General features: G+C 44.4%; 1 protein-coding gene across 6 annotated transcripts in view; it reads right to left on the reverse strand.

Annotated features, from left to right (window-relative positions):
• Window positions 1–916: 916 nt before the first annotated feature.
• The window catches only part of LOC134642643 (ephrin type-B receptor 3-like), a 54,801-nt gene continuing 42,109 nt past the window's right edge, over window positions 917–13,608 (reverse strand). Inside the window, exons 9-16 of one of the 6 annotated variants that reach the window (XM_063494521.1) lie at window positions 12,810–12,862; window positions 12,532–12,654; window positions 9,890–10,137; window positions 9,100–9,315; window positions 7,952–8,101; window positions 7,453–7,652; window positions 4,369–4,524; window positions 917–2,031 (exon numbers count right to left, since the gene is read on the reverse strand). In XM_063494521.1, coding sequence (XP_063350591.1) covers window positions 1,923–2,031; window positions 4,369–4,524; window positions 7,453–7,652; window positions 7,952–8,101; window positions 9,100–9,315; window positions 9,890–10,137; window positions 12,532–12,654; window positions 12,810–12,862 — 1,255 coding nt within the window. In that variant the 3' untranslated portion in view covers window positions 917–1,922. Of the gene's footprint in view, window positions 2,032–4,368; window positions 4,525–7,452; window positions 7,653–7,951; window positions 8,102–9,099; window positions 9,316–9,889; window positions 10,138–12,447; window positions 12,667–12,809; window positions 12,863–13,608 lie in introns of all 6 variants that reach the window. The other 5 variants (XM_063494519.1, XM_063494520.1, XM_063494518.1 and 2 more) reach the window with 5 other exon arrangements.

Below are 13,608 nucleotides of genomic sequence, written 5' to 3' on the forward strand. Positions count from 1 at the left end.
CAAAAACTTAAACACACCTACAGTGAGTTGACCATTCAGAGGAGACCCAGACAAATGGTGTTCAACTCTTCCACCCTACTTCCTGACTTTCCCTCTTCTTCCTTTGTCCTTTTCTTTGCTCAAAATCAAACATTTCACAACAGCACGTCCGTTTTGTCAAAACACCATTTTTTTCTCTTGTTGTTTATCTTATTTTTCGTTACAAAACATGTACAGGCTGTTTAGAACAACAACAAAAATACAATATCCAATTATTATGCAATTTCTCTTGTTTTAATAATCATCAATTCAATAGGTGAATCCTCTTGGGAGTTTCTCTTCCTTCTGATTGTTCCAAGTCCCCAAACGGCCTAAAGTCCTTCTGGGTGTTGTTGGGGAGGGGTGTGTGGGTTGGCGGGTGAGGTACAAATAAATACATAGGGCAGGATGCCAAGAAATTAAAACAAGGATTCTGATTATTTCTAAAACCCACACAATAGAAAGTAGAAATTAAAGTGTCCATCATGGTTTGTCTTCAGTTTCTGCATGATGCATATATATATATATATATATAATTTCATATATATATATATGTTTACGTCCAAAGTCCATTTTTTTGGATTCAATAAAAAAAAGAATGTTTTTAACAGTTGTCCACAGAATATAGCATAAGTGTTTCAGATATATTTGCTCCTTATCACAGTTCAGTTCATGCGTAAATTCTCCATGGTGGCAAATAGCAGAAGCCGTATTGTACAGTATATTTGTGTGCAACTCGCCACACCCGCACATCCAGTCGCACTTGATCACACATACAAACCCACATGCACACACGCACACATACAAAAATGCACACAAAAAGGCCAAAAGGGTCTTTCTATTTTGTTGCCACAGTCCTCGTCTCTTCTCCCCCCCCCCCCCCCCCCCCCCCCCCCAGTCGTCACCATGTATCCAGCGGGGGCACTTCAGTCTGACCAGTTGTTTTGAAACCACAAATCTCCCAAAATATGATCAAATATGGTGCAGACAAAGGAAAGTAGAAAAGCAAAATACCAGGTGTAAAATGCAGTTGATGAGCAGGTGTTCCCACACTGGGAAACTATCCTGAGTCACTTCAGGTCAGAGTGAAGAGGTCGTCTCTGAGCTACCGAGGATCCAGCAACCAAAACAGGTGTCCAGAAATATGGCCGCCTCCCTTTGACCTTTATTGACCTCCGTCACTCCTTCGACCTTTAGACCGCAGCCCATCGTATTGCCCTCCTCCACCACCCCACCCTTTTCCAGCAAGTGCCCTTTTAGATAACACACCTTCAATATGAAGATGGAGAACAACACACGTGCACAATAAAACAACTTCTAGTAAGGAAAAAACAAAACAAGGAAACTGTCCTCTTGCTCTCCCGTGGTCTGAAACACTTTTTTTTTTTGCTTTGATTTTCATTATATGTAAAAACTTTTTCACTTTTTTTTTATACAAGGGTCTTCCTTCTTTCCTACATAGATCATCCAGCAGAGCTGGGAACAGGAATCAAGGGGAGGGGCTCTTGTGTGAGGATAAGAGTGTGACATTTAAGTGACAGGACTAAGGCCAACTCCACTACAACGCACAAGCATGCAAACATCAACTCACTCCAGAGCTGGTGAGGCACGCGTAAGGATATACGGGGGTTTACTATTTCTCCTCTTTCAAAAACACACAAGCTCCGATTGGATGGGGGGAGAAAAAAAAGAAAACTAACAAAAAATGCAGAAACAGGAAATGTAAGTGGTAATGAAATAAAGAAAAAAAAATATTCAGAGGCACTGCAAGCCAGTTTTGTAGTGTCTAATTGGCAGAGATGGGTCAGGCAGCTAGGGTTTTCCAGTGGCAATCTCTGGCACAGTTTCTCCCCCTTTTTCCGTCTGGCTGTCCTTCGACTGCATCGGTTTGCGTGTCTTCTCACTCACACCTGGACAGGAAGTGTTTGGTTCATTTGTAGTCTCATGTCCTGAATGCTACCAAGAATTTTCTTCTGATGGCCAGCCAATGTAACCCCTATCCGCAGCAGGTCCCTGTGAGCGAAGAACAAAAAGGAAACAAAAAAAAAGGAAAAATGAGAACAGGTGGCTCAGTCGTGAAAACAAAATAAAAGAAAAGAAAAGAAATAAAAGAAGGAAAACATCACATGAAGCTGAAGTGCAAATTTCACTGTTCACCACAAGTGAACACATACTCGACCAGGTGGGAACGCAACATAGGCCTCACCTTGGCGATGGACCATAAAATGGATTCTGAGAGTGAGGTAACAAAATGGGAGCACTCATCTGAGTGTTAGTCTTAATGCATGATACCTTTGTTACCCAGCAGGTGGGCAAGAGGATGTGAGTCGAGCAGCAGTAATGACAGTTAATGATTAAAGTGCAAACTTCGCTACTATCTGGCAGGTGGCAGACTTCACAGAGTCTATACCCGTCTGTCACTTGGTGAGAAAAAAAAAACATGGGAACATGGAAGCAAAAGGTTTTCTTCATCAACAACAGCCTTTCTCTGTATAACTACATGCTACTTTCAGCAGGTAGCTCCACCTTTCAACCACCCAATCATGTGGCAGCAACTTCATGCATTTAGACGTGTGCATATGGTTGAGTCAACCTGCTGCAGTTCAAACAGAGCGTCTCCATTGCAAAGCTCGGTTGTCAAGTGACTTTGAACGTGGCAAAGTCAGATGGGCTGGAAACTGCTGATCTGCTGAGATTTTCCCCGTACAGCCATCTTTAGGGTTTACAGAGGATGGTTTAAAAAAGAGAATTTATCCAGTGAGTGGCTGTTCTCCGAGTTAAAAATGCCTCCTGCATGCCGAGTGCATCGAGCTGATGGGAAGGCATCAGTTACTCAAATACCTACTCGTTACAACGAAAGTATGCAGACGAGCATCTCCAAACGCACAACAAGTTGAACCTTGAAACAGAAGACCACACTGGGTGTCACCCCTAAGAACAGGAAACAGGGGCTACAGTACGCAGAGGTTAAGTAAAACTGGACGATAGCAGGTACCTCGGTAATGAGTTCCAGTTTCTGCTGCGACATTTCGAAGGGTCAGAACTTAAAACAACATCAAAACATGGATCCATCCGGCCTTATGTCGATGGTTCAGACTGGTTGTGGTGTAATGGTGCGAAGGATATTTTCTTGTCAGGCTTTGGGCCTCGAGCATAATTTAAACACAACAGTCTGCCTGAGTATAGCTGACTGGTCACAGTGGGATGGACTACTTCATGCATAAGGTAATCATGTCACAAACCTCAAGTCATCTCAAACTAGCTTCTTGAACATGATGTGTTCACTGCTCTCAAATATCCTCTCATATCTGCATCAGCTGTGTGATGCTATCATTTCAATGTCAGTAATTTCATACTAGTATAAATATGTCTATACATACACTTGCTTGACTTCTCCAGATAATAGCTGAGGAGAGAGCAGACCATCAGCTGACCAGCTGACCATCAGTGCTCTGCCTCTGTACGCATCCTGTCCCTTCTGATCTAATATAACCTACAGACAACATGCTTTCTCACTTTATGAGTGTCTCTGCTTCAAAAACAAAGGTATACAGTGAAGTCTATCGCTTAACCAGATATATACATAATCGCAGATACACACATCCGCAGCGCACATCTGTCCTCTCGTCACATTCGAGTCGCCACAACTTCACACAAACAAATTCCCCCCCCCCCAATATTTTGCCAACCCCATCAGCACAGTGACGGAGGATGAAATGATAATAAATGGGCACCATTAGAGGAATTACTGGCCATTAAGGGCAACAGAGAGCCACAGTACACCACACCTGTCAGCCTAGCCAAATTGAAACAAATTACTCCCACCTCCACTGCCTATTATGCACCTAATGAGAAAGATTTATTTATCATTATAATCCTAATTCATTTATTTGATCATCACCGGCCTGCAATTTCCATGGTTTCCATTGCATCATTTCCTGTTTGTAAACATGATAAAAGCTGAACCAAATTGCAGTAAAGGAAACAGCCGCAAGAGTCAGCTTAAAAATTGTAGGCTGTGGTGCTGTGCAATCGTGTAACGGTGATTTGTTTGCTTCTAAAACGGGCGACAAAGTATCAGTTTCTGAGCTAGCAACTTCTGATCAACCAATATAATCACTTTGTCATCTCTGACATCTTCAATTATTAAACTAGTGTTCAGCATATATCAAAGTATGTGAGCATACCTACTGCAAAACAAATATAAATGTATTCTTTTTCTTATTCTGTGATATCTGAGTTGGTTCAGAGACCTGTTGTCCGCATCTCATCATCATATTTAAGTATTTTTAATTTGACTCTGAATCTCAGTCCCGCTCAGGCGTTGTAGACCTGAGTAGCTCCACTCACTCTGCTGTCATCTGGGCCACCAGGTCAAAGGAAGCAAATCCTGCGTTGACAAAGTTGTCACGGTAGCGGCTCATCTTGATGGCATCCAGCCAGTCCCCCACAGTGGTGAAAGTGGTATAGTCTGGCACACATCGGTCAAGCAAGGGCTGAGAAACCCTACATTAGGGGACAGGGGGGAAGGGAAGGAGGAGAGAGAGAAAGAGAAACAGAGAGAGAGAGAGAGAGGGTTAAGGTCGTCACTCTGTGTGCCTCTACCGGCCAACCTCACCCCCAAACGCCCCCCGCTGAGCGCCACCTCTCCATTTCTCTCCTCCTCTGTTCTCCCCCCTCCTCCTCTCCTCTCCTCTCCTCTGTACTGTTGTGTGCAGGGGCGAGGGGAGGGGCGGGGCAGGGGCCCGGGGAATGTACAGGGTGGGTGAGGAGCAAGTTATGACTGTGGAGAGACTGGCTGGAGGCTTGGGCGGTGGATGTTGGCGCAACAGCTGGTGAGGGGAGGTCACGTGTATTCACAGAGCTTCAAATCTAGCTTAAACCAGTGTTAAAGAAGTGTTAAAGAAACCAAGTGGAGATCGTTTTAGTCAGGAATGCATCTGCCTGGCAGCATCGGTGATGGTGATAATGTTAATAACAATGCAGAGGGTGCCTTCTTTATGAAAACCTCAAGAAATGAAAACCTGGAAATATCTGAAAAGCTCCCTCTTTGTGTTTTGCTTCTCGTTCCTTTTGTTGCAGAGAGATGTCGGGTGTATTGTTTGGGGACTGATGAGAGGAAGAAAAAAAAAGATTAACAACAACTTGAAATTCAATCTGTGTGGTTGTACTGAGTCGCACTATTAAACCATCTACAAATGTGCTTTAAATCTGATCTGGAAAGATTGGATTCTTTGCGGTTTTGCAGGTCAGTTCAAATCAAATTTTGTCCGGCTATGAGAACACAAGCTTAAACGACGGGCTAGGAGCCATATGCGTTTCAGTGCATAATTACCAATGCATAAAACGATACACTGTGTGCAACACGAGTCTGCAAAGGTGGAAATATTTTTTAAAAATTGCTTTCAGGAAAAACAGGGAGGGAAAAACACTGAAATGTAAACACAGATGTCACTCACATGTGTGCGCGGTTTCGCGTTAGCGCCGACTTGCAATGCTGGGGACTCTGGAAGAAATGACTCACAAACTCATAGTTCATGTGTGTTTGACAGCGCATGAATGTGATTAGTTGCGCAACGCTTCCCTCAAACGTCTTCAAAACGTGTCGGAGGGCGCTCTGCGTGTTGCTGCGCACCTGTTGACAGCCCCAAAAGGGCTTTTTAAGGAAAAAAAAATAACCTAACCTCCTGCGCTGATCAACGCAGCAGATAGAGAGGCCACCTTGGGAGTTTTAATAAAAGGGCGCAACAACTCAGAGCGAAGCACAGCAGATGAACGACAGAGGAGGTGGAGAGAATGTCCTGGGATGTGAAAGGAAAAAAACAAGAAAGAGCACCACTGTCTCCACTCCTCTCTGCTCCGTTGATCCCTGTCATCCTTTTTGATGGCATTAGATTCATTAACAATTAAAAGGAATGGAGAGAGAACGAGAGGGGAAAGAGAAAGCACACGGAGGAGGAGGAGGGGAGTTAATAACAGTGATACAGAGGCTCCATTGAGTGGTGTAGATGGAGTGATTTTTAATAAGGCCTGTGCTTGGGCATCCAAGCCCTCGGGCTGTCGTTAACGCACGACTCTGGCTTCTCTTAATGGAGTATTGTTGGTCCTCCCATAAAGTTGGCTTCAAAAGGGGTCCAGACTTATGCTGGCCACATGTTAGCCACAAGCACAACGCAGCAGGAAGGCTGGATAATGCTGTGAGCTAGCTAGTGAGACCACTACGAGCCGAACTTCATGTAATAAAAAAATGGCTGCTGCATTAGTCAGTGGTTTGGCCTTTTATGCAGTCATTGTTTTAAAAAGTTTGATTTTTCTTTCTTTGCTTGTTCTGACTGATTCAGCTGCAGCAAAGGATAGAAATCACCGAAGCTCACACGGGCAAATATTCAGTCATGTCAGGCATGTGCAACTCCCGCAGCCAAAGTCTTTAATGTCAGACAGCGTTAGCTAACCTCCAGCCACCCTTCAGTGCCGACCAGGACGACTGTAACATCTTTTACTCCTCCCTTGTTAGGTCTATCGGCAGGAGGCCACCTCTCTGCTGGCCCATTTAAAATCTCGTTAGTGGCTAATTAAAAGACACTCTCATCTCTTTTTTGCATCGCCTTAATCGGGCTAATTAACCACAAGCTTAATCTTCTAAGAGCGTCGCTCCTGTGGCCAACCGAGACCCTGGTTTCCCCCTTGAGCACAACCCAGGATTGTCTCTGTCCCTCCCTCAAGACAGAAAGACCCCGATGCAGAGACAGATAGGTAGGTCAGCCCCATCAACTCGTTCCTCCAAATTCTTTCCAAGAAACCAATTGGACGAAAAGATAGTTCAGCTAAATGTAGATGTGACACGTCGAGCTCCCAGCTGGCAATGAAGCTGCTTTAAGGCTCAAATTGAGCAATGGTAATTTGGATTTGCACAACAGCTTACACTGAGCTTGTGCAAACTAAAGAGTTGAATGATATCAGAACAATAAAAAAGAAGCCTGTTGCAGATGATTCAGGAACATTCATATCCACTATTTAAACTTAGCAATACTTGCACAGTTCTCTACCCTTGGTGCTAATGAAATTGCCTGACCAGCACTCTCTTTACTGACTGAGTGCCTTAAATCAATAAACTTAACTGACTGAAGGTTCTTGTTATTATATTACACCGCAAAAGCCAAACAAGCCTAATCCGCCATGTGACTCAGGAAAGGTAGTCATTACTAATATCCATTTATGCTATGACCATAATTATGCATTATTAATACACAGAGCATTACACTTAACAAGAGCCCTCAGGGGCATTTAGAAAAACACCATCACAGTTAAAGTCCCCTTCTATAATAACACGTTCCTCAGCATAAACAAGCATTTACTGTAAAGCTCCACTTGACATGGCCTTCATACAAATTTTGACTTTAACGTGACCAATGTGCTTTTTATATTAAGGCTTACCCTGAGGACTGTGTGCTGTTGGTGACTACTTTGAGACTGGCAGCATTGCGAATAAGCTTATCCAACGTGGCCACGATCTGGGTGAATTTAGGTCGTAGGTTCCTTTCTTTCACCCAGCAGTCCAACATGAGCTGGTGCAGAGCCGTCGGGCAGTCCATGGGTGGGGGCAGTCGATAGTCCTGCTCCACGGCATTTATCACCTGGGGAAGGACAACAGAGAAATCCCAATCACTTCTAATCACAGAGTGTAGCGCAGAGGGAGGGCGGACGATGCGAGGACAGAGGCGGGTCGATGGAAAACAGCATGGCAGAAGAGAGTGAATGGTGGGAATTATAAAAACCGGGGATAAAGAAGGAAAAAATGGCTTTGGTTATTCACAGAAACAAGGGCAAGCAAAAGATGGGTGGATGTGTGGTGAGAAAAAGAATGGCTCTTCCACATAAATGGAAGAAGAAGGTGGTTTCTTATATATAAGCATAAATTCTCTTGTGAGCTTACATCTTGATTGCTCATGTCCCAGTACGGCCGCTCGCCATACGACATAACTTCCCACATGACGATGCCGTAGCTCCAGACGTCGCTGGCAGAGGTGAACTTCCTGTAGGCGATAGCCTCCGGAGCGGTCCAGCGAATGGGGATCTTCCCTCCCTGTGGATATGCGAATGAGTAGGTGAGCATGAAATACTGGAGAGATGGAGCGCAAACACAGAGTCACACACATACAAGAGGGAAAGAGAGGGTGAGAAAAAAACTGTCCAAGGGAAACGTTGATGCACAACAGATGGGTGCATGCCATAGAACCCAAACACCGCATTCACACAAGTTTAGTCAGACGTTTACAGACAAATGATACGTTCAGAGGGGTGAAACTTTAAGGCTATGAAATGTGCAGCACAGTGCATTTTTCAGTGTCATTGTTAATCCTTTTCATTCAGCTATGCAGCCGATAGACAGTTGCTGACTCACACTAGGAGTGTCTCTTGGAGTAAAGAGCACAAAAATGAACACAACTGCTTCCTGCCATAAGGAGAATTGACCTTCTGCACGCCTCCTGACATTGTCCTGTGCTTTTTCTCCTTCTTTGCTCTACTATACATGGATGTAAAAAATGGTCAGCGTCTTTCATATCGGGCCGAATCAGAGCTGAGTAGAAAAAAACAAAGCTGTCTTTATACCATCGTTCATATTCATAAGTCAATTATCCTCAGTATACCCTTTCAGACATAAATCTTAAACTGCTTCGCGAGTTGAAGAATATTAGAGACTCCAGCAATTTGTCAGCAACCGATTTTGTAACGTTTCTGGGAATCTAAAACAAACTCATGTGTAACACCTGCGTGCCCTTGGAGGTACTGTTGTAATCTTTATATTTCACATATTTGTTAATGTCATTAACTGGATCATTCCACACCGTTTAATATAGACTTCTTTACCCTTAACTGTCCTTATTTTGTCCACTTGTCTGTGCCACAGTGACAAGAAAAACCTCTGATCTTGTGGGAACAGACTGGGCATTTATTGGACACGATGATTAAAAGAAAACAACAATAATGGGTTGATGTTGGAACAACATGTGTAGCCTGTTTAAACACATGTATACAGACACACACAAAAAGCAGTCACGTGTAATATATCCACTAACTCACCAGTGAGCTGGTGTAGGTTGGATCTGTAGGGTCATCCTCAAGGAAACGAGACAGGCCGAAGTCAGATACCTTACACACCAGATTACTGTTAACCAAGATGTTACGGGCAGCCAAGTCTCTGTGCACGTAGTTCATGTCTGACAGGTACTTCATGCCTGCTGCGATCCCACGGAGCATGCCTACCAGCTGGATCACTGTGAACTGCCCATCATTGAGCTAGCAAAGGAGGAGAGAGTGACACGTATGAACTGCATTGCAGATCAAGGATCCATTTTCAAAGCAGAAAACAGTCTGTGTGCCTCTTCTTTCATGGTTTAGCTCTCTATATTCAGTGTCTTCTACACTTTTTTTCCATATGTCCTCTTACCTATATCTTTAATCTCTCATCATCTCACGTCGTAATGTCTTTCTCTTTTCTACCTGCCCATTCTATATTCTTCCATTCTCCATTATCTCTGTATCACCCCCCCACCCCCACCCCCTTTTCTCTGGCAGACAGTGTATGATGTGACTTTGAGGCAGAGATTCATTGGAGACTGAGCTCTGTAAATGTCACCAACTGCCAGAATACAGGATTTGTAAGATATCCATAGTGAGCTCTGCAGCTGCACTTAAGAAGACCTTTTAAGGTTGCAAAGACAGTGAGATAACTACAAACAAAAATCCAGCGGCTTTGGATGGGCTTATTTTCTCGGTAGTGTTGCATTACTCATAAAATCACATTTTATACAGAGTAACTAATTTTAGGGCTATTTTGGTGTGTGCTTGTTTTTTTAATTAGTTTTCTCACCCTCAGAAAAGAGTCCAGCGCTCCATTCTCCATAAACTCGGTCACAATCATCACCGGACGACTTTTGGTGACCACACCTTCCAGGCGGATAATGTTGGGGTGGTCGAACTGGCCCATGATGGAAGCTTCAGATAGGAAGTCTCGCCTCTGCCGGTCGGTGTAGCCCACCTTGAGAGTCTTGATGGCTACGATGATCTCCCGGCGCCCGGGCAGCTTTAGGCGACCACGACACACCTCCCCAAACTCTCCTGCGAGAGCCCAGGTGAGACAGCCAGAAAAACAGCAAAAGAGGAGAGATGGAAAGACAGACAGAGAGAGAGAGAGAGGGAGGGAAGAGAGGCATGACGGAAGAGTGGAGGAGAGTGGGGGGAAAGAGGGAAGAGGGGACAGTTAACTGGTTAGAACCAAGGAGCCAGGGAAGGGTAGCTGGGGGCAGGGTGGGACAAGGGGGGAGTGGGACTGCAAGAGAAGCCAAGACTCTAGGCCAGTCTTAAGGGATTGTGATATAAGGGGAGGCATACAGTGACTTTATACTGTTAACTTACATACTAAAAGAAAAACAAATGGTGAGTGGAAGGCATAATGGCACAATGTAAAATGACACAGGACTGGAAAAAAAAGCATAACATTTTTACGGTAAAGTTGGGTGACATTATCGGCCAGACTTAGGGTGATTACGGGGAAAAGGGGGTCAAGGCCTTGGGGTGGGGGGGGTGGCAGGTGGGGGGGTGCTAAGCTTCAGAAGGGCCGGAGAAGTGAGCACAGGAGGAAGAGATGGGTGGAGACAGAAGCTTGGGGGTTGTGGACGCTTTATGTTTACACTCTACACCAAGCGTGTGCAAGAAGCCAAGAAAAATCAGGTGATGAAAGTGATGCGTGTCAACACAGGTGCAAAGGTAACAAAGTGGGGGAAGGTCAGGGAAGGCGGGGGCAAAGGGTTGAGGGGCATGGAGGGATGGATTGAGGAAGGGGGAGAGGAGAGGAAGGGGACAGGGAAGACAGGGGTTGAGGGTTTGTCACTTTAAAGGCGAATGCTGGGGAGCGAGGGTTTCAAGAAGTTGCCTCAGCAGTAGAAGAGCTGTCGTAGTAGTAGTAGTAGTAGTAGTAGTAGTAGTAATGGTAGTAGCAGAAGCAGTGGTAAGCGATTCCCATCTCTGCCATCACAACGTCTTCCTTTTTTGGCTCAGAAAAATATGCTAAAATATCTGAACCTCACATGGCACAGTCCTGTAGCTTTTAGGCAGAGATATAACTGTCAAATATATCAAAGACATAAAATATTTCACTGTCTACAACATCATGTGAGGGAGGGTTTCTAAAACAAGGGGGATACAACCACATAGTGGAAAGGGTGTGAGTACCAGGGAAAAAAAGGTCAAACATAACGATCCAGTAAAAATCCTCTTTTTAATTAAGAGGTTCTCCGGATATAAGAAAGTGGGCAGGGTTACAGGCAGCCAATCCTGGACTTGGAGCAATTTAATATATTTTACACCCCAACCAGACAGATTTAAACCTCTAGAAGAGTACAACAGATAAATATTAGCCATGGCTCTTAGAGACAGGAATTCCCCAAGCTTACACACACACACACACACACACACACACACACACACACACACACACACACACACACACACACACACACAAAACCAGACACAGAGCCAAAGAGCTGGACTTTAAGTCCTCTAAAGTACATATCCATTACAATCAAGCTCTCACAGGTTCACACAGTGCTCATTAAGGCAATCGCTGGCCAGTAAATCTCTCGATATTTCACAACATACACAAGTTTAACCACCATTGGTTAACATAGCGAGCTACAGCAACTACAGCACATTTTCACATTACCTTCAGTTTTCCTTCTTTTAAAATGTCAATTTCCTTTGCATCAGTTTTGATGTGCAGAGTAGTGCAATGAGGTATGAAAGAAGTAAAAAACAAGCCCACTTTAAGAGGTAGATAAGGTATCCTACAGCATTCCTGCATGGTGTGCCAGTAGCCAGATATAATTACCACTAGAATTACAACATCCTGCATTATTTCAATGATGGCAGCTGCTGAAACGCAAAACCTTAACGCTTAGTGTTTATCTGTGCACACAAAAGTTCAATAAGTGTGCAAAAAAACAGGTTTGTAGCTTATAGTGGAAAAGGTAAAAGAAGACTCTCACCTACATGCAATCAGATGGGATTAAAATCTCCCCTAGAGAAGTAAATCCTGTCTGTATGGGGTTGTGCTTTTACAAAAATTTAATCAGTTATCAATAACTCTTGTGCCATATTTATTGCATTGCTCCCATTGCAGGATTGGGGTAATTTTTGCCTTTTAGGACATGGGTGAAAAAATAATCTACCATACAATGGGTATTAAAACTAGTCTAAACGCACACGGCGTGGTAAACGTGGGGGGTGCTACAACTGTGAGTCACGCTAACACAGTGCTGGACATCTGGAAGGCTAAAAAAACAAAAAAACACAAAAACGTTCCTAAGAGGTGACGGTGTGCGGTAGGGAGGCGAGCAAGAAGAGGGCTAGCGATGAATTGAGTGAAAGTACCGCTTGGTGTGAAGTCCTCTAATGGTATGGCCTGGAGGTGACTAGCAGTCTTCCCCCTGTAGCTCAGGAGCTTTGGTGGGTTACCTGCGCCAATGACCTCCTCGATCTTCACGCAGGACACATCGATCTCCTTGGCAAACTCGCGCACTGCCTCATTGGGGTCCTCGTAGGTGAAGGGGTCAATGTAGACCTTCATTCCCGGCGTTACTATTGGGGATTCAGTGGCAAGAACAGGAAAGTGAATCTCCGTTGCCAAGCAATAAATATTCAATGTGATATCTGTCTGATCACTTCTGACGACAGCGAGAAGCACAGACATGCTGCCGTTGGAACAGGTAAGTGAGCTTAGCGGAGAGACTTACTGTACTGCTGCAGTTTCTCTGTGTACTCTGACTCTGAACCGTTTCTCTGCTTTCTGTTGAGAAAGATGAAAACACAAACTGAGTCACGTGGTCCCCACACAGTGGGGCACAAACACTGCTGAGGAACAAAGGCACGGGGAGAAAACAGATCCCTAATAACGCCTAGTTGTAGCGTGAGATGCAGTCGCACTGTGATGTGGCATGGTAAATATGTGTAGTCTTTTTGTGCGCTGGAAGCAAGGGATACGCTGATAAAGATTGTATCAATGCCTAGTGGTAAAAATGATTCATACTCGGGGACTGTAGCACAAGTGTAAACAAAAGGATATCATACTATTGTCTGAAGCGGCAAGTGAAAGCCATTCACTCTCGGTAACCCCCCCACAACCCCTCCAAAAATGAGCAGCCAAGACAAAAGCGGACTCAAACAGCAAGCTCAGCTGTCTCGCTTTCCTCGCCCCGCAGACACCACACTGCGCATTTCAATTCAATCTCAATCGTATTTTTCTCCTCATGGATCTTGCTCTCTGGTTGTCAGTCTCCCTTTTCTGTTTTTATGAATTTATTTACTCTTGTCCTCTTTTAGCCACTCAGTTCCTCCAGCCTCACCTCCATGCATCTGTCCCTTTCGCACCCAGCAGGGATGGGGTGTGGGCTCGGATACGGGGCTGGGTTGTTGAAATCACATGTTAATGTGCTTCCTTTGTTGTCTAACCAGTAACCAGGGCAAAAAATACCCGATGGTAATTTGCATTTTATTTTAAATTCTAATTTTCTTATGGTATATGCCGAAGCTGTG

Source organism: Pelmatolapia mariae, linkage group LG15, assembly GCF_036321145.2.
Source record: "Pelmatolapia mariae isolate MD_Pm_ZW linkage group LG15, Pm_UMD_F_2, whole genome shotgun sequence".
Lineage (NCBI taxonomy): Eukaryota > Metazoa > Chordata > Actinopteri > Cichliformes > Cichlidae > Pelmatolapia > Pelmatolapia mariae.